Here is a 25,567-nt window from a genome sequence, read left to right as displayed (position 1 = left end):
TTTTGTAACATTATAAATGTCTTTACTGTCACTTTTGATCAACTTTTGAATGATAATGTATGTACAGTACATGAAAGAGTGAGTATGAGTGAATGGTGGGCAAGTAAGTGAATGAATGATCAGAGTGAGTGACTATAAAGAATTGTAATTCTAAACAAAAGTTCTAGAGGATTAAGTGATAGAGAAAATGAGTGAGTGGTGCGATAATGTGTAATTAAAGAAAATAACTGACAAGTATCATTGATAAAGGTGTGGTGAAACATCAATGCTGTTAGAATACTGATATGATGAAACTTCATATGAAGTTGTTCATGTGGTTCTGAATGTGATTTAGACTAAAAGTGTTCATAAAATTCTACTTATGCAAAGTATTTGAGAGTAGGCCATTAAAATAATTAAAATCATTAAAAATAACAGGAAAAAAATAATTCTGAAATCTTATAAAACACCCAAAGTAGGTTAACAACATTAAGTATCATCCTTTAGACAGCTCTCCTCGCCTGTACTTTTGAATTTGGATTACTCTGATAATGAAGGCCAACTGTGTGACATTTAGATTTTCTCTTCAGAAAGACTTGAGTTGAAAGCAAATATTACAATAATCAGGGCCGCCCACGGAGTGTCTATATCTGAGGACCGTGCCACATTCAGATCTGAAACGGGAGGCTTTACTTCACACAATCGATGTGAGAGAATGCAAACAGAAAGCAGTGAGTCATGTGATTGTGTAAGCTTTCAGACTTTGTAGAAAGTCCCCTCTTAACAAGGCTGAGAACAGTTGATTGTACTGCAGTACATAGTATGTTTACATAGTAAACTATAGTAAACTGAAATAATTCAGAATCTTTTCAAAGTTTGATGAGCATATTCCACAGTACAGTATGCATTTGAGCAAAAAATATAAAAAGGTACAAGAAAGACATTCTTACTTGGATCTGATTTGGAAAACGTATCCCTGTCGAGCAGGTTTCTGTAAAAGGAAATTAAACATCAACAATTATAATTATGCAACACAAAACAGAAACTGGCAACATATTTCTGTGTGTGTGCGTGTGTGTGTGTCTGTGTAAACTGAAGTATTTAGTATTGAGGAATAAATAGAGTAAAAGAAGTATCGTGTAGGAATAATTTATAGGAATAATATATATTTTTTTTACATTCATAACTCACAGACTACTACACATCTACCAGCTACTTTCTAATTTAATCAAAAATACAACAAAAGCAGTAATACTGTGAAATATTACTACAATTTAAAATAAATGTTTTTCTATTTTAGCATGGTTTAAAATGCCATTTATTCCAATGCAATTTATATGAATTTTCAGCAGCCATTATATGCTGATTTGTTGCCAACAACCTATAGATAAAATAAATATTTAAATTAAATTCAAAAGGCATCAATACTTTTTTATACTTTAAATCTTCTTTACTGAGCATATACTGAACAAGTGTCATCACAACAGATTGTTCATGATTGAAATAATAAAATAAATTAGAGCATAACGATTGCCGTTCTGTTACATCTGACCCCAGTCTCTCGTCCAGAGTCACTTTAATAGCTAATAGAAGGCATGTCTTGACCTTCACAAACTAATAAGAACATACTAACAAAAAGTGACAGCCATAAAACACCTGGTTAACTGCAGAATGAACCACCACAATATTCACAATAAGACCAGGGACATATATTATAAACGTTTAATAACATCACAGCCATGACCTCATTAAAATATGACCACCCCCATTTACTTATGCAGTATTTATGAGCTTGGCCTACCTCTGATGATAGACAGGGTGAAGTAACATATGCAGAATTTAGTAAAACATTACAAAGATCACTTACATATAGAAGTTTTAAAAGGTACATGATCCTATTTAGAGAGACTAGAAAATGACTGTTTTTGTGCACCAAATCTTAATTAGCATTTTAAGTGGAAGCTGAAAAAAATGGTGCAGAATATGGATGTTTCAAGGTAGATGTTCAAGGTAAACTTGGCAGGTGCAGCAGAGAAGAGATGAAGTTCTGCATCTGGGCTTTAGTAACTGTGCATTAGTGCAGGTTGTGAGGTAAATGATTGTGTCAGTGGTGGGTTCTGAAAGTCTACCCTGTCCTCTCTGATAAAATCTTGAGTTTTTCTGTTCCAAGTGGATGAAGGGATTGTGCTGAGGGACTGGAAATAAAGTCTTTCTCATCTAGAGCTTACACACAGCCGTTCCATTATGAGGACATGCTTAGTATATCCCTTGACAACCAGAACAAATCCCTGGGATTGTCCAGGACTTCCATTTAGTGTCTTATGTACTCCCCCTTTCACCTGTTCTCTTTCCTAAAGGAAAATTCCAGATTATTTTCATGCATATGGACAGCATTGGTGTTTATGGACAACCAGAAAATATATTTACAGTAAATATACTTTTAACGGAATTTTACCAGGCAAGCGTACAATAAACATGCATGTGATAGTGTGATAGAATCGCTTACCAATCCTGTTCATGTACTGTTATCTTTGTCAATCTTGTCAATGCCACGCAAAAACCTGGTTACTTTCAAATTAAAGGAAGTCACATTAAGACTTCTTTGAAGAATACTTCCTCTCTTATCTGAGTATACGGAGGAAATTACATAGGTCTCATCTATCTATTCATCTCCTATTTATGGTTTACTTTTGGAAATGTGAGGTTGGTTATTTTATGTGTTTATTTTTAACAGGTTGTATGGATGACATTTTCAGGTCAATTTTGTAGGTTGTACTGGCACTAGACTAAAAATTAAATTAAAAATATATTATACTATAAATTAAATAAAAAAAAAATCCTACATCACATATTCGTAAAAGCACTGGCATTCTGGTTTCAGAATGGCATACTACTATACCATATTATTTCTTGTGTTTTATATGCGCAGTTAGAAACAAAATACATTTTCTGTATGCATTGATTAATCAAAGAACCATCTGCATATGCCAAACTTTGCTGTATAAAGCCAGAGAACAATATATATCTTATGCGCTAGAGAAACAAGCAATCTTTAGAATTTTGTTTTTGAACTTCCATTTTTTGCTGTAGCTCTGTATATTTCAATGGCATCACTGTCAAAGAGTAATTAGCTGGTGAAGTGGATTTACTTATAGTAGAGTTAACAAAAGTTATCATGAGCATTGTAATGTTTGAAACGGATGTCGGTAAAATTTCAAAATGAGAGGTTCATTCATAAATCCATAAGATCTTATCTTCATGCTGTGGAAATACAAACAGGAACACACAAAACAATGAGTGCAGCACTAAGAAGGGGCAGGGCTACATAAGGTCTATATTCCTTAATGTAAAGACTGCAATTTTTGCAAAGACCTACATGATTTTTTAAATCGTTTCCTTATTTCATCTGATTGGACTTCCAAGATACTTGTTAATATTTTAATTCAATTACTTTATGTTTCTGAGATGACAACGGTAGACCTCTTTCTGAATTAAACAATACACTGCTGTCTGAAACATTTATAATGGCATATTGCATAAGAATTATATATATTATGTTAAACTAAACAAATTAGAAATATAAAAATATAAACTATACATTTCACATTACTATTTTAAATCCTGCTAGGCTTCTATTGTTAGTGTAACACTGTTTTAACACTTTCCTGCTCATTTTTACATCTCAGAAATGCAGTAAATAGATACATTAAATTGAAAAGAACCTAGAATGCTCCTTTTAATTTGTGATTCCGGGCAGCTTCACACATGGGGTTACATCACGTTGGGTTTCCAATGCTTGCAGGGTCCAGCGCGCTCGATAAGGGCTTCCACCTGACATGCTAATAAAATTGACACATGCTTCAAGGAGTTTTCAGTGGAAAGGATGATAAATGCATAAAAACAGCTCTTTCTCTCAGCTGTAATTTCCAGTGGGTGGGTGAATGTTCCTGGCAAGCTGACGAAGGGGAAAGACCTCAAGGACAAGGCGGCGGGAGAGAGAGACAGACAGGGCAAAGAGAAGGAGAGGGGGAGACAGGAAGACAGTGAAGGGGGTAAACGGAAAGAAATACAGATACACTGAGGAGGAATTTACTAATAGGTTGTTTGTAATCACATGGTTCTGGTGACGCGCGAAATACCGGTGGAGGGCAAGCAGTGAAAATTAGAATGGAAGAGATGGAGAAAAGTCCTTTCTGTGCTGGTTTAGAAAGGTATAAACAGAAAATCACAACATATGTTGGACGTGATCTTTATGTTATGAAGATGAGTGACTTTTCCACTGAATTGAAAGACTTTCCTGCCATCGAGGAGGTAGATAGAGAATGTGAAACTGCCATCACGCTGTGTTCAGTTCTAATCTGGGTTTGTTTATATCACGCTGCCTTTCTACTAGTGACGTTAGGGCAGTATTTTTGATTTTCTGTCGCGATTGTGAAAAATGTGGCCATTGTAGGTCATTTATGCTGAATCGAGAATTGCAACAGGAGCTCACTTCATCGTTCAAAGAAAAAACTGGACGTGTAATACAATTGTTGCCTTTTCTACGCGTAAAAACAGTAAGGGAAGCAGGTTGAGGTGGTGACGGGAAGACGCCGTATCACAAATCTAATAATGTCACTGATTTAATCCACTCCCTATCACTCAATAAAATAATCACATAGCTGAGTGTTTTTGAAAGTGTTGTCTTTGTTGTTCAATCGACTTCTGTCAGCTTGTTAAACATTTATTTATTTGGACATTTTCTACCATATGATGGCTGAAGCAGCAGTGCGTGACACTGTTCTCACGTAACCGCATCAACATTGTGAACGGAATACTACAATGAAGTGAAAACACCAAATTATCATTCAGTGGGATAAAATAGCTTCTCTTGCCTGCAAACGATACCATGAAGAATGTGGATATTTAAAGTCAAAAACAAATAAGGTAAGCAGGTATCCATATTCATTTCAGTATCAGCAGATGCAAAATGCTATTAAAAGGCGACAATTTTTAAAGTTAAAAAACGATATAAGTTATGTAAACGATAAACGATATAAACACCTTCTGGGTTCTCAATTTTATCGATTTGAGCAACCATAAACGACACAAAACATATGAATTTTGAGTTTTTGATAGGATTCCTATATAGAAAAATCACTCCCTGCCCTCCAGACTCATTTGCGCTGCTGCTGTGACGTCATGTGCAAACAACCTATAATGTATCTGCTGATAGCTCTGTTTATTTGCATATAATGTCACAAAAAGCAACATGCACTGCGTAATTCCCAAACTTGCATTATAGCATAGCTTTCCATCATTTGATCATTATTTGAAGAATGCCTTTTGTCATGATCGGAATTAGTCCTGTATAAAAATTATAGCTGATCAAGTGTAGTCTATAAATATATTTATATTTTTATAATCATATAGTATGTGAAAGTTATTTATTGTGCACTGACACTTTTGGATGAGAGTAAAACTTGAAATAAGTTGAGCTGGATGATGATACTGATGACTACTGAATATGTTACTTGTCAATTCTTTGTAATTATCTGTGAAATTTCTGAGTGAAAGTTTCTACACCAATTTTTTTTCTGTGTAGAATGATGATAACTAAAATGTTATACTTATAGTAAAAAGTTATAGTTATCGTCCTTGATGTTAATGGACCCTAAAAGGTAGATATCATTTGATAGAATACCTTTTAAATTTTTAGAGAAAAAAAAAGAAAGAAAAGTGATTACATTTGGGCATTCTCATGCTGAGAAAATATGATAAAATACTGATAAAATCCACAAAAATATAATTTTTACATATCTTTCTTATTTGACATGCAATAACTCAGGAATGAAATAAGGTAGAAGGACAATTCTTATTTGGTGAAGTTCTCCTATATGTGATCTGCATCTGGATTAAATGTTGTGGTGACAGCATAAAGTAATCAAAAGTCACAGCATTTGGAACCAAGGTAGCCTTTTTGTTTAGCCCTTGATGTCCCCCTAATGGGCATTTTTAAAATAGCTCCTCCATGAGGAATATCTTGTGATCGCATGGGATTATGTTGATTTTGGACCCATTTTCTACAATCTATGCATGTTTCATGAAGTTATAAGCTAAAATGCCACGTGAAAGCTACATCTGATTTTAGTTAGCGCATGTGCGCCTGTGGGGTTTTATGTTTACTCGGTGAGGAATATCTTGTGATTGACTGGATTATATTGATTTTAAGTGAAAAAAATCTGCTGTAAACAATGATCTGCCATTTTCCACAATCGGAAATGTTTGAAGTTACGATCAAAAAAGTGACAAATGCTGCAACATCCGTATATTATTTACATATGGGTCTTGCGGGGCTAAAGTTCCAAGCTTTCAAATGACACCTATGTTGTGTTGATCAAGGCAGTCATTTTGAAAAATATGATTGTTAATTTTTTTGTAGCTAGGTGGCGCCCGCCGGTGGTACACTCCAGTTTAGAGGGACTACTCAGCACTCATTAAGAGTTGATCAAAATGAATCAAAATCTGATATGGGTTTCAGAATTAGGTGTGGCAAAATGGCTCGATAGCGCCACCTATAAAATTTCAATTACGCGCCCTTCACACTATGTTTCATGTACAAGTATGAAATTTGGTACACACATATAACAGCCCAATACTTACAAAAAAAGTCCCTGGGAGCAAAATCTGAAAACCCAAAAGGAAACGAGATATGTTGAATTTCCTCTGCAAAATTTTTGCAGTTTTTGCCATTTCCAGACGTTGTACTTTAAAATCTCTAGGAGGTGTTTGTTATCAGATAGCTAAACATCATATTTGGTCAGTCAATCTACAGGCCTTTACGACATTGAATTGCAAAAATCTTGAGTTTTCGTTGAATGGTGTGTCCGTGGTGGCCTGACAAAATTCGATGTTTCGCCATGAAACAGGAAGTTGTTGTAACTCGGGCATACAATATCCGATCTGCCCCAAACTTCACGTTTTATTAGAGTCCTGGCCTGAAGACATCTACATGGCAATATTCAGTTATAGTAATAGCGCCAGCCACTGGCAACAGGAAGTGACATGTTTAACATTGTGATGCACTACTAGCAGTATACTAAAATATGCAATTGAGTGCTAAACATGCTACAAACATTCTAAAACATGCTAGCAACATTTATCATGAAACAGGAAGTTGTTGTAACTGAAGCACACAATGTCCAATCTGCCTCAAACTTCTGTTTGATAAGTACCCTGGCCTGAAGATATCTACACACCAAAATTTAGTTATAGTCATATCTCCACCAGCTGGTAGCAGTAAGTGTAGCTAATACAAATGACTGACGTAGTCCGTCTATATTTATATACTTAAATGCATATTGCCCGCCGTGCTCTGTTTTCCTAAAGCCACCAGTGGTGATGGCATGGGTGCAAGGGCCCTTTCATTGCTGCTTGCAGCTTTAATTTTGTTTGTTTTTATTGCTGAAGAGTGTTAAACTTTCTTCACCTGTGTCTACAATCCAGAATGGCAGAACAGCTGAAAGGTTTGTTTGAGCTTCCCTCTACTGTACAGGCATGATTTTGCATTTTCTTCAGCCTGAGGTTTATTCATTTCACTTTTAATGTGAAAGAGACTTCACGTTTGCCAAAAATAGAAGTTTTGTTTGTTTGTTTTTGTTTATTTTCCACAAAAATTAAGTAAGCAATTAGTTAATTTTTTTAATAGAGTAATGCAATATTGTAACGCATTTCTTTTAAAGTAACTCTCCCCAACACTGGTCTTTAATGAATAGACTTAAATACTCAAAGGGTAGCATTAGCTTCTAGTTAAACCACATTGCAGTTGGTTAATAAGACACAGGATTGTGTTGAAATACTGCATACGAATCTGTCGCAACCATTTAGTGAATTTGCCCTAGAGGGACGTGTCTTCACCAAATAAACTGCGATAGATTGAGTGACACTGCTAAAGGTTTCTAACCTCGAAGTACACGGGTGGCATCAAAAGTGCAGCGTGAACTCTAGTCAGAGTGTAAATAACAGGGCAAGAGGGAGTAGGAGGATAATAGAGCTCTCTGTGCAACCGTCATCTATTTCATCCGCTGACAGGATACAGACAGATGCAGCCCCTCGGAGCTAGAGTGAGGGGTGCCAGAGTGAGAGACATCAAAGCTGGAAGTGAAAGCGCGGGTGAGATGTTACTTGTCACATGTTAGGAATCCCTGTGTAAAAAGCACAGAGGAAAACGTGACATTCCCGGCAGTTCACACCCACCCACTCTCCCTCTCTCCCAGAAAACATCCAGGCTGTCTCCCTTAATAAGCGCCAAATGTTCAGACTGTGCAGTCTGTATGTCTTCAACAAGATCAGAGGTTTAAGCCAACATTGTACATCATAACAGCCAGAAATAAATACATCATTCTCCCTGGGCCTTCATTTTCCCGTCTCAGACCACTGATACTAGCTTTAGCTTTTTTTTTTTTTTTTAATTACAACGTTATAGACTCGTATATCAGCCTGCAAATAATAAAAAAAAAAATTAGATTTTCTGTTAAATATGTAATATGTAACATGCCCTTTTATGCCAACAGTTGGTTTCATATTATATATATATATATATACACACACCTGCACTCTCCATTTTGAAACAACAAAATTCAAATTTATTTAATCTTTAAGTAATATGAAAGAAAACATATTTGGCTTGCTGTCCAAGCTTTAAATGCCACTACTTAATAATGAAAGCTACAAATAAATTAATAGATATTGGAGGTGTTGATGGGATGTTGATGGGAGAATAATTCCTCCCAAGCTCCTCTCAAATCTTTGTATAGAACTCCATTGTTCAAACCTTCATCTCAATAATAATTAATGTGTTGAACATGATTTTAAGTAGAGCATCTTCCTGGATCAGCATCGTTGTGTCAACCAACGAAGATACAACTGGACCCAAATCCATTCTCAAATTCTCATTGGTCAAAGCATGCCAACATCAGTCTGTTGGTGCTAAAGTAAAACATTTGTTATCTTTTGTCACATGAAACTTTTTTCATCCACGTCCTTGAACCACAATTTCCATTAAATTCAATGAATTGCCAACATTCTCTGACATTTCATTTCCATTTTTGTTTTTGTTTTATTTTGACAATATTTTCAAAATGGATTTACATTTCAGTTTGTTGTAGATAGTTTCAGCAATGATTTTGATAGATATATATCCACAAAAAAACTAATAGATATCTATCCACAAATTAAATATCCAGAAATGGTTCATGATTGTCATAAAAACGGTAATGTCTTAAACTTTAAGATAACATAGTTTTAGTTTACAATAATGACCCAGCCTTAAGGTGCCTTAAACAACATTCTTTTTATTTCCATCTGGTTTTCATAGTTACAGTAAGGTTAGGGTGTGGAACTTATCTGACTACTGTGTTTCTTTGAAAGGAATGTTGTTCCAGGAAAAACAAAAGATGCTGAGCCAAGAACATGTTTTTCATTTTCAGTTTTGTTTCAGCCTGATAGGAAGATCCTTTTCTTGGGCATATGTTGATGTAAATATAATCTAGCGGATTTAATGTTGGTCAACTGGGACGGCCATCGTGCTTTAATCACCGCAGTGGCCACGCAGCAATCATACTAACTGAGAGCGGCGAGGGAATCGGTTCGTCAGAGGTGCAGCTGTTTGAATACCCAGAGAGAAGCAGGGACTTTTAATTAAAGAACAGTCACAGTACAGTGGACCCGTTACACTTTCCTGCCATGTCAATTTACAGGGGTGCGACAGAGGAACTAAGAAATGTGACAGGATTATATGATTACACAAAGTTAGAGCAATAAAACAAGAGCAGAGAGGGGCAAGGGAAGCGGGATGTGTAAATATGACACTAACTTTTAAAAAAAATAGCTTTTCTGAAGATATGAACACAAAGGTAACAGCTCAGAGAGGAAGTTTTTTTCTTTGGGGGGAGGGGGGTTGGGGGGTTGGGGGGTTGTGTCTAACTGCAAATAGCAGCTAAAATGACTGGAAACGTGCTGAAAAGAACAACACTGGGTACTGATTGCTTAATTGATTTTTACCAGCCAGATTTTTTGATTAACCAGCTTTACCTGGAAGTAATCATCATGTAATTATTTGTAATTAATTTTACAAGCTCAATAACAAAATAAACATGGACCAGTCATTAACCTGCATAGGATGTTCAAAAAAGAAAGAACAAACACCCCCTAAATAAATACAGACATGATAACCAATATGTAGAGCAGATGTAAAAAGAAATATAATTTCAGCTGAAATAAGCCCCACATTTAATAAAATTAATTTATTTTTAAATAATTAAAAAAGTTAAAGGTTTTATATAATTTTATCAGTCAGTTTCTCTAATCCCCAAATCTGATCTGAACATGTTCCTCCATTTTTGGATTATGGTTATGATTAGGGCTGGAGTTGGATTTTGAACAACATTCAAGCAAACTTTTCCCTCTGATTTCAAGGGTAGGTTAGGGTTAGGTGACCTGATGTTTGACAGGAATATGGTTCCAGGACCAACCAAGGATGTTGATCTATTAATATGTCCTGCTAAATCACATTATGCATGAAGGACCGGCCTCTGTGCACCATTCATTCGAGATGCTGCAAAAGACACAAGTGCAATGGTCAAACACGTCTGTAGGAACTAGGGGTGCAACGGTTCTCGGTAAAAAAAAAAAAAAAAAAAAAAATAGAATCGAACCATACCGTTCTTCACTTACGGTTCGGCACGCACTTACACCTCGGTTCATTTCGAATGACGACACATCTATAAGGTTTGTTGACAACATGTAACAGACAGAGTTCGGATAATGTATGTTTCAGTCAATGAATACGCATTCTGGCTTCCCAAAACATTACAACAGCGATGAATAAAAAGCGTGGACAAAACTGTCAGTTCACTGCGAGTGCCGTACGCTCGAATAGGTGCAGTCATTTACGGAGTCATCATCACCCAGATGTTGATGGCGCACGATGGCGCAGGTGAGACCTGAACAGCGCACGTTGCTATCTGTGTTTAAACTAAATTCATTTAACCCTTGTTAATTTAAACATTCTAGAGCAAGACACGAAAGAGAACTCGTGCACGCTGTGAAAAGATTTGTGTGTGCGCTCATCCGAAGCGCACTTTATCTTGAATGGACAAATTGACACAAAAATTATGTCAACATTCCCATCTTGGCAAGTATCCTAACAAACATAGTTGGTTATGTCTTGAGTAAACGTATAACAGTTGAAAAAATCGTGCATTATGTCTTAAAGGGAAAGAAGTATGGAGGGCGACGCAGCGTCTCATTACCTCTTCAGGGAACTGAGGTTACATGGTGAATGGGGATTGATGGTGGATGGGGAGATCATTTTTAGTCCATCTCTGCAAAACAGACTTCAGGGTAGGAGATGGACTAAAAATGAACTCCAACACCATACTGCCAGATTCTGGAAGATAAAATCTTCAAACAGTGGTACAAGAGGATGTGGTGCTGGTCCTTCAAGAGTCACTCTCAATCTGTCTGTCTATAAAGCCTATAAAAAAAGTCTTCATGTATTTCAACACTTCATCTTGTGATTCTTATTAGGTGTGGGTCATTTTTCAGGATTCTAGGTTCTCAAAGACATTGCTATCAATGTCTCTGAGAACCTGACACCTTGCACTTCTGGAGACTACAATTCCTAGTATTGCATTAGTATTGCATCCTTCACATGAGCATTTAATAATCTCTTTTTGGCTCATTTTATCTGTAAAAGAAAACCTGCCTAATAATTATGCACACCTCATATAAGGCGTTTTTCTTTGTCTTTAACTACTTTGTACTAACATTTAATGTAAATGAATCATTTGATACAATGCACTTATTGTGTATACATGTTTTTACATTGTACTTATTTTACTGTAAAAAAAAAAAATACAGCTATAATTACACTGTTGACCTTTCTCTTACCCCTGAACCCACCCTTAAACCTACCCATACCATCAACTTTACCCGTATCCACCTCAATAGCAGCACAAGTGTTTTGCAATACAATATGAATACAATAAGACACCTAATATAAAGTGTGACCAAATGTCCATTTTCTTTTTTGTGTACTATTGACTTTTCTTAGTAAATTTTTACCTACTGCTCGATACGGCCCACTTTTTGATGCTTTTCCACTGCATTGGACAGCTCGGTATGGAACAGTACCACCTCAGTTGAGGTTCCAAGCGAGCAGTACCGATACAAAATGTGACGTGTAAACACTGCAGATCACTGATTGGTCAGAAAGAACCGTCACTACCAGCGTCATTGGCATTAAAGACATAATAGCGTATAAAAATGAACAAGCAACAGAATTTGTTTAGTTTACATAACACATTTCTGCAAAATAAATGTACTGTATAAATACAAATGTTCATTTTCTTTTTTGTGTACTACAGTATTAACTTCTCCAAGTCAATTTTAACCTAACGTCTGAATCAGTATTTAAAAAGCTCAGTGTGATCCACACGAGCATTCTTGTATGGTATAGAAAGCAGTTAGTCAACAAAAAAAGTAGAAAATAACCTCCCAAATATTTCCATGGTGAAAAAACACCCTCACTTTTTGACACTTTTCCACTGCATTGGACAGCTCGGTATGGAACAGTACCACCTCAATTGAGGTTCCAAGCGAGCAGTACCGATACTAAATGTGACATGTAAACACTGCAGATCACTGATTAGTCAGAAAGAATAGTCACTACCAGCGTCATTGGATTTGAAACACAAGACACCAAACCCGCTAGATTTAAATTGTCAGTAACAGCCACCACAGTATCATTCATATAGAAGTACAAATGTTCATTTTCTTTTTTGTGTACTACAGTATTAACTTCTCCCAGTCAATTTTAACCTAATGTCTGAATCAGTATTTAAAAAGCTCAGTGTGATCCACACGAGCATTCTTCTATGGTATAGAAAGCCATTAGTCAACAAAAAAGTAGAAAACCCCCCCCCAAATATTTCCATGGTGAAAAAACATCTAAACATTTTGACCAGTGTGGCTTACACAATGACAAAAACACTTTATTTTGGTGGCATTGGCCAGCATACCTGACACAATAACTAGGTTTTGAAGGATAAATTAAAGGGGTCATGAATGAGAAATCAAATTTTTCTTGGTCTTTCAGCATATAAGAGGTCTTTGTATCATTATTACATCCTGCAAGTTCCATAACCTAAAATGTCCTCGTCATCAATAAAAAAGCATTTATATAACCAAGCTGTATAAAAGCTTTGTTTGGAAAAGAGGTGGCATGTGATATCACAGGGGCACAATCATTTGCATACCTCTGTCTCTGGAGCAAGACAACAATGCTTACTTTTACATCATCACATCATTGTCCCCGCCTACTGATGTTCAGTCGATGAGCAGTAAGTGGATCTAAAGTAGTTACGATACGATTGTGATAATAACAAGATTGCGATGCCACTGCCACATGTTGTGTTGTTCCAGGCTGTGTCTTTGCATAAACTGCCAAAGGATCCCGATGTTAGAGAAAAATGGATTCAGTTTATTTTTAACGTATGTCCTAGTCACGTCAGTGTTGACTTACATGCTTGTACTGTACATGTTTGTACCAGCAACTGTTTTGAGAACTTTGAGAACCAAAAACTTTTGCTCAAAGATCAGGAATCAACTGTTTTGGAATCAGCAAGGACCCCGCAAAATGTGAGTAACGTATTTCATTTTTAAACCGGTAATGACAGTTAAATTCATAATGAATAATCCTAGTATTTTTACTTCAAAGAATGCTCTCTTTATACTGTCTGAAGCTGTCGATCACACAGCGCAAGTTTATCTGGACACTTGGCAAAACTGCTGTTATAGTGATGGTCTTACACTACATATTGAATCTCTTACTGTATTTAAATTGTTTTCGCATTGTTAGTTAGGGTGAAAGCATTTTGTGAGAGCGCAGAAATTGCTTTGCAATGACAAGATCACTGCATTCACACGATCAACAGACTGTCATCTGTCCAATGTTAATAATTGCAACCTTCCATGTGATAGGAATACATTCGACAGCTGTAATAGTAAAAATGTGGTAAAAATATTCAAAAGGATTCCACATGTAATACTTATTTCAATTGCAAAGATGTCAGCCAATTACAGCAGTGTGTGTTTACACTGAAGTCTCAAAGCAGACACAGATCAGAGGGCTAAAATCAGGATGAAAAAAATTGCACTTACAGTTTAGAGAATTTTAAGACTATTTAAAAAAAATGTGCCAAAGCGATTGAGAAAAACTGTAATTAATAATTCCCTTTGAGTTAAACTGACCTGTTTCCCTTACACGTCCGTCTAGCGTGTTTGATATGGCCCTAATAGCCTACGGTTTTTTTTCACTGGAAAAAAACCCCCCCAAAATTACAGCACTGCCTGAAACTTGCACCAGGTTCATCATATTATCCTGAGTGTAGATGAGCCTTTAAAGTTCATGCAAGTTTTGTATCTTCTCATGAGTTGTTTTTCCACTTCAATAAACGCCTCTTCTAGCACTATAGCTGAACTGCGATCATCTTTATTTCAATCATGGTACTATTATCCCTGACTTCACATGGGACGCAACTCCTAGTTATAGAAAATGATTGTGTTCATTGTTGGAAAGTAAATAAACTCAGCAACTTACATTCAATTTGAGCAGTTCAAGAATAGCTAGATTACATAATTTAGTACATTTATGCTATTTAATGTCTGTGGTGCAGCCGGTAATATACTGTAACTTAACTTAAGGAAAATATGCATTGCATATAAATGTATTAGTATTTTCATGTAACTGTATTTCACATCTCTACAACAGGAGGAGAAAAAACAGACCCCTGGTCCACGTTTTCTTAAAAATACCCATACAAAGAGTATAGTGTAATCCTATTATTGTACTTTGATAAATATACCACATACCATATACTAATATACCATATAAATATAAGAGAATAAATAGATACCACATTTAAGTACCATTGAATTTACATGGTACTAAGATTTTTCAAATATATATATATATATATATATATATATATATATATATATATATATATATATATATATATATATATATATACACACATCCAAAAAATAATTCAGTTTTATATGTAGTGTTGTTACAATTGCTGGTTAGGAGCATAAACACGCACGACGAGGAGTATAGAAGTATAAAACTTTCTTTAATAAATCCACAAGGAGAGTAATCCATGAACAGGTACAACAGGGAGACAACCAAACAACACATGAACGATACCAGACCACACATGACTGGAAACACAGGGCTTATATACATGGGATAACAAGGTGGGTGATGGAACACAGCTGGTGGTGATGAGGTGATCGGTAACTATGGGAACAGACTAGTGGCGGGAAATGGTACAACACAAGTCAAGAAACAAGTCCAAAACAGAGTGCACACGTAACATATCGCCCCCTCCCGGAAAGGTGCGTCCTCGCGCCGTGGAGAGGGGAAGATGAAGATGAGATGCTGAAGATGGTGTAGGAGGCTGCTCAGGAGGCGGACGGCTAACCGGGAGGAGGCGAAGTGCAGGAGTCCAGGATGGTGCAGGAGATTAAGAAATCCAGGGAGGTGTAGATGGTGGTGAAGACCAGGGAGGTGCCTTGAACAGAAGAAGACGTATACCCATCCAGGTCACAGCCAAGACTGCGCCCCATGGCGGCGTCGCAGGCGGGAGGAGCCACGGTGATGTAGTTATAGACGCCACCATGGGGATGACCGGAAGCGACGATGACATCAGAGTTGGAGCCCAACGTGCAGCCGGAGCGCCGAAGACTCGAAGGGTCTCCGATGACCTGGGCGTCCGCGACTGAGCCGCAGCGACGCCCCCAAGGTGGAAGCAGGTATCCAGAGGGCAGAGGTGGGGCTGGAGCGACTGAGGGCGGAGGTGGAGCCTGAGGGAGGGCGGAGCTAGCCATAGCCGAAGGGGTGGAGGGCCAGAGAGCAGCAGATGGCCCGTAAGTCCGCAGCGGAGGCGTGGCGATGTCCGACCCAGGCGGAGCCGATGTGCTGAGGGAACCCAGCGAGGCCGAATGCCTGATGGTACCAGCTGACGACGAGGGTGGAAGGAGCGTAGGAAGGAGCATAGGTGCATAGGAGCCAGGTCGACGGGTCGAGGGGCTCAAGGCAGATTAACAGAAATGCGGGTATGTACATTGTGACGGCGAAAAAAGTGAAACACGACACGGAAAACAACAAAAACATGCCGTAATCTGTATAACTGTTTTAGTTCCGGTATTCTGTTACAATTGCTGGTTAGGAGCACAAAAACGCACGACAAGGAGTATAGAACTATACTATCTTTAATAAATCCACAAGGAGAGTAATCCATGAACAGGTACAACTGGGAGACAACCAAACAACACATGAACGATACCGGACCACACATGACTGGAAACACAGGGCTTATATACATGGGATAACAAGGTGGGTGATGGAACACAGCTGGTGGTGATAATGAGGTGATCGGTAACTTTGGGAACAGACTAGTGGCGGGAAATGGTACAACACAAGTCCAGAAAGAAGTCCAAAACAGAGTGCACATGTAACAAGTGTATGGCACTTGTCATAATAAATCTCATTTAAAAGCAGCTTTACAGAAGAGACTCACAACAACAAGAAAGTGAAGAAAAATCCTGTAAGGAACCAGACTCAGCTGGGGAGACCATCCTCTTCTGGCAAGGCACACATTATAGCAAATTAACATATTCCCATTATTATCTAGTTATTACATGCATTTATTATTACATTAATGTTATGATGCATTTCATAGAGTTTTTGTTTGTTTGTTTGACTGCTTTAAACTAAATAGCCATTATACAATAAAGACTTTTTAATTCGTATTTGCCTTTAAATGCCTTGGAATATGGATCCCTCATTCAAAAAGCACCTGGAGGAATAATTTTATACCCAAACACTCTTTTCTTGACTAGATAATATATGAGATAATGCAAAGTAGGTACATTTTGGTACTTGTTTGTTTGTGACTTTTCTCAGGTGGAGGGTCAATCAACTCCAGTTTAAGGCTAAGGAGATGTACTTCCCCTTTAAAAAAAAAAAAAAAAAAATTAAATAGATTTTCTAAGTGGTGAAAAGAGTATTAAAAATTGTACTTAAGTAAAAGTATTGCTACTTAAATAATTTACTTGAGTACAAGCAGAAGTACCGAAAAATAATATGAAAAAAAGTACAAGTAAATAAGTAGTTTGCTGAAAACCTACTGAAGTTACAACATTACAAAGTACTTTCAAATCTGTGTTCATGCTGCGCTGAGCCAGAAAGAGCAGTTGTCATGTACAGTTTAGGTATCAAACAGCTTCTTTTTAACCACTCAGTACCATAATTTCTGTGTTACAAATATTAAAATTATTTCAGAAGTACTGGGAAAAAAAAAAGTTTACAGTTTGGATATAAAAACTACAGTTGAGATCAAAATAGAGTAAATCACCTTTTGAATGCAACTTGTACACATTGTTAGACCACTAGGTGGCGACAAGTGACAGTTAAATGTATTTGTTACTGAACATTTGCCATTGAATGATCTATTCAAGAGATAACGCTAAATCATCCAGTAATACAATGAAGTATATATATATGTATATATATATATATGAGTTAGTTATTGAATTATTCATTCAAACCGATTTTTGTTTTAAACATAATTTAAATTAACCATTTTAAAGAGACTGAATCAATAAACATTTTGTTAAAACCTCTAGTAATGTACATGTTTTGTTTAGCTGCCCGTTAAATCGTGTATCGTGCAGCTCTACTCTGTATGGTCTAATATATTTTCAAACACGACTGACGATTTTAGAGTATAGTTAATTTTATATTATGAAGAAAATTATATTAATCTCATAAATTGTCTTGTCATGTTTACTTTTGCGTGCGCCTGATTGGCAGATAATGCGCTCTTATTTCACTGTTATTGTAATGTTGAGGTTATTTCAGCTTCGTACTAAATTTGCTTTGTACATTTAGTTTAACTGCAAGGGCAAGTTTTAAAATTCAACTTAACTGTGTGCATGCATTTTAGACACTTACATTGTTCTTGCTCCATCCATGCAATAACTGCGTCCTTGTATGAGCAGAGTTTACTATTTACTATTTACCTCTCAGTATTCTGGTACTATCAGTGGTATGACCAATTTCAGGTGCGCCAATTTAAAGCCAGAATATGAGCATAACTCACTTACATTCACTAAAATATTGAAATGTTAGCGATACTGATTCAAAACGCCATTGCCAGTGATTGAACGTCAAAGCGCGGTTTGAACACAACGCCGCCCAGCTGAACTGGAGGTTTTGATTGATTCATCACCCGAGTCTGTGATTGGCTGAAGCGGAGAGCTCTACCGCGGTAGTTTGAAAAGTGCCAGCTCGCAAGACTAGATGGGAATTTATTTTGTAATTGTAAATATTCAGAAGACATTTGGAAGCAGGTTTCTATGATGGTTTTTGATACATTCTACAAAATAATTAAAATAGATGAACCTATGATCCTCTTCTTGGACTGTAATACCGGCTCTGTTATAATTGATAACACATTAAAATTAATTATTCTTCTTGGGAAGTTTCATATACATAAAGCTAAAGTAATGTCTATTACACCCTCATAAAATGTTTTCTGTAAAGACCTTAAAATGTTTTATGACTCATTGATCTCAATTAATAGAAATAAGAAGTGTATAAAAACATCTCTCATACTGGAAAATATAATTTGCAGAATTTAATGCTCTACCCTGTATCATGTAAGAGCTGTTATGTGTATCCCCAATTTTTGTTTTGGTTGGTTGTTTGTTTTTCATGTTAAATGTCATTGTATGTTTTTCTGAAAGTTGAATATAAAAAAAAAATTAAAAAAGACTATAGGAAGGGATAGCCTAAAGCTATGGACACTGGGCATGCGCAAAATTAAAATTGGGTCATTTAATTACTGTATTTGTATTATTGTAAGGGTAGGTTTAGGGTTGGGGTAGGTGTAGTCGTTAATAAAACACAATCTAATAAGTAGCAGTAGCAAATTAATGTACTGTTATTTTATTTTGAAATTTTGCCTCACTTCCGGCCGTTGCTGTATCCCTTCTGCACCTTTCGAAGTACTTTGTACTTTTGGTGAAAAATAAATGTAGCGAAGTTGAACACTTTATTTTTATTCAACTCAAGTAAAAGTAAAAGTACCAGAATTTCATTGTACTCAAGAAAGTCAGAAAAAATTTAAAAATGTACTCAAGTACTGTAACGAAAGTATTTGTAATTAGTTAATTTCCACCTCTGCTTGAAATAGCTTCAAGTTACGTGTTGCTGCACAACCTATACATCCCAGCATAAATGTTCCTCATACTTCATTTCTTATTAAAGCATCTACGTTCACAAACCACTCTTTTTTTTTTTTTTTTTACAGAAAAGCAAGCATACTGTATGCAGGATTTGGCATGGCAGAAGGCATGCAAAGACCACTCCCTTAATAATCACTAAAAAGCTGTCACTCATTTTAGTTCGTTGCAATCGTTGCAAACAAAGTTCCAATATAATCAATGAAGCTAACTGTACAATGATTATTTCTACACTTTGTTTGTTATACTGAGAGGATTTGGTGGCCTTCAGAGCTCAGAATCGACTCACCGCTAAAAACGCTGGGTTTTTTTCTCAGTGCTTACTTAAACACCGATTAGAAAATTGCATTCAAGAAATCAACATATGTTTGTGACTGGCTACATTTCACATCGCTGCAAAAACATTGTAAATAGAAACCTTTAACGTTCTCCAGAGCGCAAACACAGATGCGCACTGGATCGTTTGCCTAAATCTGTTTTGCCAATGTGCTATTATTATGGAGAAAACTGATCCTAGACCAGCATTTATGGGCAGCTTTTTCCTCTAAACGCAATCAGAAGCAGCAGCGGTCAGTGGTTTGAGTAATACAATTTCATGTTAGTCTCAAGCTTGTGACTAGGGAAAGCGCCTTACGCTCTGCCTATGACTTTTCTACTAACAAAATTCTGACAATATCTGAAGCAGCATGTCACCTTTTGTAAATCAACATGTTTTTAATTTTGAAGGCTACAGTTAAGCTTCATTATACAACTGTATATTTCACACAATGTATTTCTGCCTACATGCCATCAATGATGATAATTTCTGCTAATTGGAGGGGAAAAATTGCCAACAGAGTTTGACTTGCCAATTATGAATATCAATATATAAATATATAAAATCAAAGGTAATTGAGACAGAAAAGTAGGTGTCAAAAAAGTACTTTGCATTATACATAAACTTTCTCCTTATTACAACCACTGTTAAGGATTTTTTATATCACATACATATAGTGATAAAAATAACCAAAGATTTGCTTGATTATTGGTATTTTGTTTTTTTTTTGGTATTCTGCTAATCTAAAGTTCTATAAAACCTACAAATGTGTAGATCTACAATAAAAAATGCTGTACAACACAATTACATGGTGAGAACATGGCAAAATCCAGACTAACAATTTGTTAGAGAATAACTTTGTGAATAACACAAACAGTTATCTAATTACTGGCATCATTTAAAGGCTGTTCAGAAAAAAATGGAGGGATGATCAAGTTTGAAAGACAGACAGATACAGAGCATGACAGGTCTTCAGCACAGTCACAACTCGCTGTGGGACCCAAGTGAGGCTGGAGGCAGTTACCCTGACAACTAACCACCAATAATGATGTCTGCTGTCTTGACTGACACCTGCTCAATCTCTCTGAATAACATGTATAGATATCTCAAACAGGAATGTACAGAGATCTCACTTCTCTATTTAATTCCCATATTTTCTGATTAGATATCTTTCATCATTTTAACAAGCGCAGCGAACCTGCTCTTTTGATTGGCCCTATGACAGCGTTGCCTTGGTGACATGCTGGGTTCTGACGGCCCCTCGGGACCTCACCTAGCTGACGTCAGGTCCAGGCTAAGAAATAAATTGGATCTGTGTGAGAAGAGAGTAGCTAGACGACTCCTACAGAACAGTTAGTCATACAGCAACTAATTACATTAAAAAGCCTTAACCCATTTATCATGGGATTTTCTGTTCTTCAGGTGTCGGCTGCTGTGGCCAAAAAATAGAGAGGAGAGGAGAGGAGAGGAGAGGAGAGGAGAGGAGAGGAGAGGAGAGGAGAGGAGAGGAGAGGAGAGGAGAGGAGAGGAGAGGAGAGTTAAAATGATGCTGACAAAAGCAGAGATGAGAGGATGAACGAGAGAAAAGTAGAAAACAGGATGTGAGGAGAGAATGAGAATTGGGGAGTAAGGTAGAGAATACCGTAGGAAATGAGATGATCAGATGAAGAGACAAAAAGGTGAGGAGCGATGCAAATGAGATGAGTGGGGAAGGAGAAAACAAGAAGAAAGAAGGTGAGGAAATGACTGGACGAGAAGAGGATCGGACATAGTGAGCGGAGGTGTAAGGCATAGATAATGTGTCTCAGCACAGCTCACAGGGAGGATGGAAAGAGAGTCTCAAAGACACGACCCGGGGTCTGAGACACAGCAAAACAAATAAGGCAGCAGAACGAGTGAACACCTCTTTCTCCTCCTCGTCTCTCTACATCTATCTGCTGGGTTGTCCTCAGACCTCTGTGAAATCCCAGACGATTCTTTTTGGCTTTGGCTTTTCCTGTAGAGTGACCTGGATAACGGCTCCTCAGAGAATACGGCATCTCACTGAACTAGATTCAAAGCGCTCCAAGAGAGAGAGGTGCCTTCACACTCACAACACAAGCACTTCACTCCAGCAGCCTGGCACCTGACTCGAGTGCCTCAAATTGGAAAGACTCGTCTATTATTGATGTAAGACTTTAAAAAAAAAAGTCACAAATGCTTAAGCTTCCAGGGATGAGAGGTAGAATATGCAAATCCGAACACAACATTTGAACTGTTAGTTCGCACTATACTTTGAGAAGAAATGTAGAGCTCCGTGGCCTGGCAAGCGCTCAGGAATTTCATGATCAGTGTGATACAGGTGGAGTCAGTCACACACACACACACACGTACACACACACAGAGAGAACACGGGTGACCATCTGCAGTTCTATTGCTTGAATATTCTCAGTGCCTTTTTCAAGAAACCTGCCCTAATTTCATCTGACAGGGGCTGTGAGAGCCTGGAACCTGTTTGCATACGTGCTCTCTTTTGCGGACTACACCAAGAGGCCAACAAAATACACACACACACACACTCTCTCTCTCACACACACACACACACACACACACACACACACACACACACACACACACACACACACACACACACACACACACACACACACACACACAGTAAAAAAATACAAGAATTCAATAAATGCACAAAATGTCTAATTTGTTACAATAATATGCTGAATTTCACTAGTAAATCAATTGCAAAAAAAATAAAATAAAATTTATTTTAATAAAATGTTTTATGAAATAATGTACATAATGAGTCTCAGTTCTGGCTTCTGATTGGTTGATACACCATGATACACTATGCATAAAACCATACCATCAGAATATGTACAGCATTTGATGAATAACTTAAGCCTACTTCTCGATCTGATTTTACTGGGATTTGATTGGAAAGCATCCAAAAGCTTGTGCAGCCTTGGTGATGTCACCAAGGAAAGTCATACACCTGCCTGGAAGTTTCTAGTAATGCAGAAGAGCTTGATTAGCTGGTTCACGTGTGTTTAATTAGGGTTGGAGCTAAACTATGCAAGACAGTGGTCCCCCAGGAACTTGTTTGACACCCCTGATCGTACCCTATTCCACTCATGCGTATATGTTCAAGAATGTCTCATTGCATTGCTGTAACGTGAGATTATAATCTATCTATTTTGTGTAATAAAGGTACAAAACAACAGTGTCTCTGCTAAATGAAATGCTTGAGGTAATTACACACTGTTTGTTCCAATGCACATTAGCAAACGCACTGTTTAATATTCATGAGGAGAGATGGTAACTTAAATGGATTTGTAGTGTGCACTCCACTCGCTTCTAATCGTTGGCAATGATTCAGAGAAAAACAGCAGAGGAAAAAAATCTTTGGGCTTTTTTATCTCTTTTTTTGTTGCAAAGTGCTTATTCAGTATCTTTTTAGCTTATTTAACTCACTTCAATCCAACTAAATATGTTTTATAAAACAGGAAGAACATGTTATGAAAGTCATGAGGTCTATTCATAAAGAAAATATTTACCATAAATTTACTATAAACATTAAACTTATGGTAAACCAGAATTTCAGGATTTTGTTGTGATTAAGTGCAAAGATTTACTGTACACTTTATTATTTATAAACTGATTATATACAAAATGGCGAAATACAAAATCAACTTTTGCACTATATCATACCACATGTGCTGAATTAGGTCTTACTTATTTATGAACACAAACAAACCTAAACTGAAAGAGAGACAGTCATGCACACACAGAGAGAGGGAAGGAAAAACAGGGCCGCACCCCTCCATTTTGCCAACTTTCCTGGATGTCAGTCATATTCTCATGTAATACTGAGGACTGCAGATATGTGACCCGGACCCTGGTACTCTCTCACCAATTCTGACTGTTTTCCTCCATATATCCTTATGCTAGAGAATGAACACCAGATGTTACTAAGAGACAGATTTTATGAATATGTATATTTTTGATGTTCTATTACTTTTTTGTTATTGCTTTTGGCCAAATTGATGATTAAAGTGCAGCATCACATATACTCATTGAATTAAAATAGAAGGCAATCCTATGCAATGCAAAAATGTTGGACCTGCTGATAAAAATGCTTATTATAAACATATTTATATTTTATAAAAATAATTTTTGTTACTGTTTTCACTATTTTAACCAATATTTGTATGTTATGTATTTGCTGTTATTATATAACAACATGTAACAACTATAAAATATGAATTTCTAAACAAAACTGTCTAAACAAAACTGCACTATGCTTGTTACTGTTTTATTGTTGTTGTTATTACCTTTTAAGCAATGCAATGTCACACATCATAAATATCATTTTGTCCTTTTAATGAGACCCCGATATATACCATGGTACTCACTGATTCTTGTATTCATTGACCATGGTACATATTCAAAGAATTATGTTATTACCACGATACATGTCCATATTATCATGTCCAAAAACCATAGTAATGTTTTTTTTTCTATATGCATAAAGTGACATCACAATGGTGCACCAACTCCATCACCAAAACCAAAGAGACTGATTTGATGAAGAAAATTATGCAAGAAATCTGACGTGGCAGAAAAATGTCTTGTCATGTGGCATATTCTATTTATGATGACATTTTAATTTCGCCTCCTTGCAAATGTCAGAATATCACACTAAACGGCAACTTCAAAATAATATGAGAGAAATCTTGTCACTGAGAAAGAATACAGAAGATGGAATCAATACTGTAGTCGCTGTTTGAGAACAGAGAGCCACTGGGTTGGCGAGAGCTCTTTGTAGTAAGTGCAGCTGACGCGGGCAGTTGAAGAGACTGTAATTAGCTTTATGAGAGCGTTCAGGGACTCTAAAAGCATTCGCTGTTGTGTTTCTTTGCTATCGTGCTAAAGGAGGCCTTTCAATTTGATGACCCTAAAATGCAGCTTTAAAACACAGCTCCCTCAACATTCTTTAGAAAAGGTCAACTACTTTTTCTGTTACAGGTTTATGCCAGCACAACATCTGTGCTTCCCCTGAGGGCAACTCATTCACCTTCAAGGTTAAAGTGAGTGTTATTGAGAACCAATTAGAGGATTCAAGTGAGATGTTCTGCCTTCAAAAGAGGGGTTGACATCCGTATAGACTACACAATGGAGTAGGACTATGTGGCATACTGGCACAAAAAAGGTACCAATGTACTAAAATATTAAAACAGTGTGAAACCATTTTTTGTAACAGGAACACTATCGAGTGATGTCAGTGCATACCCTCTATACAACAGTGGTTCTGTCCTGGACTACCACCAGCCCTGCACATTTTGTATGTCTCCCTATATCTGACACACCCATTTCAGGTCTTGTAGTTTCTACTAATGAGATCGTGAGTTGAATCAGGTGTGATAAGGGAAACATACAAAATGTGCCGGCCTGGTGGTACTCCAGGACAGGTTTGAGAACCACTGTGATACAACATGCATATTACGTTAGCTGAACCACCCTGAAAAATGCTTTATTTTGTGTGTGATTTGAGTTTTTGAAGCAATATTGGATCTTGAGAACTGTAAGGCGAGACTACATTTCCCATATTTAGTGTTACAATTTAATTCACATGTAATACACTGGGTATTATATAGTAATTATATAGTAATAATGATCACATACTAAAATCCGTAAAAAAAATCCGTAATTGATACCATTGTTTTCTTTTTTACTCCTGATGTTTTTGTATAAAAATATATATATATATTTAAATATCATACTCTCATCATACTCTCATACTACCTATACTATTTTAAAGTATGCAGTATTTAGGCCTACATTAAAAAAAAAACAAATAAAAACAAATTTCACTTAGAAATTGCTAGTAAATGTCACAAATAGCAACACATTGAATTAACATGA

General features: G+C 36.7%; 1 protein-coding gene across 3 annotated transcripts in view; it reads right to left on the bottom strand.

Annotated features, from left to right (window-relative positions):
* The window catches only part of LOC125246000 (copine-8), a 175,217-nt gene that overhangs the window by 138,194 nt on the left and 11,456 nt on the right, over positions 1-25,567 (bottom strand). For 2 of the 3 annotated variants that reach the window (XM_048156832.1, XM_048156830.1), the window contains exon 2: positions 930-970. In XM_048156832.1, the coding sequence (XP_048012789.1) occupies positions 930-970 (41 nt within the window). Of the gene's footprint in view, positions 1-929; positions 971-18,040; positions 18,344-25,567 lie in introns of those variants that run through there. The other variant, XM_048156831.1, reaches the window with a different exon arrangement.

Source organism: Megalobrama amblycephala, linkage group LG14, assembly GCF_018812025.1.
Source record: "Megalobrama amblycephala isolate DHTTF-2021 linkage group LG14, ASM1881202v1, whole genome shotgun sequence".
Taxonomy (NCBI): Eukaryota; Metazoa; Chordata; class Actinopteri; order Cypriniformes; family Xenocyprididae; genus Megalobrama; species Megalobrama amblycephala.
The sequence above is the reverse complement of the archived record's forward strand: the minus strand, read 5'-3'. Positions and strand labels throughout refer to the sequence as shown.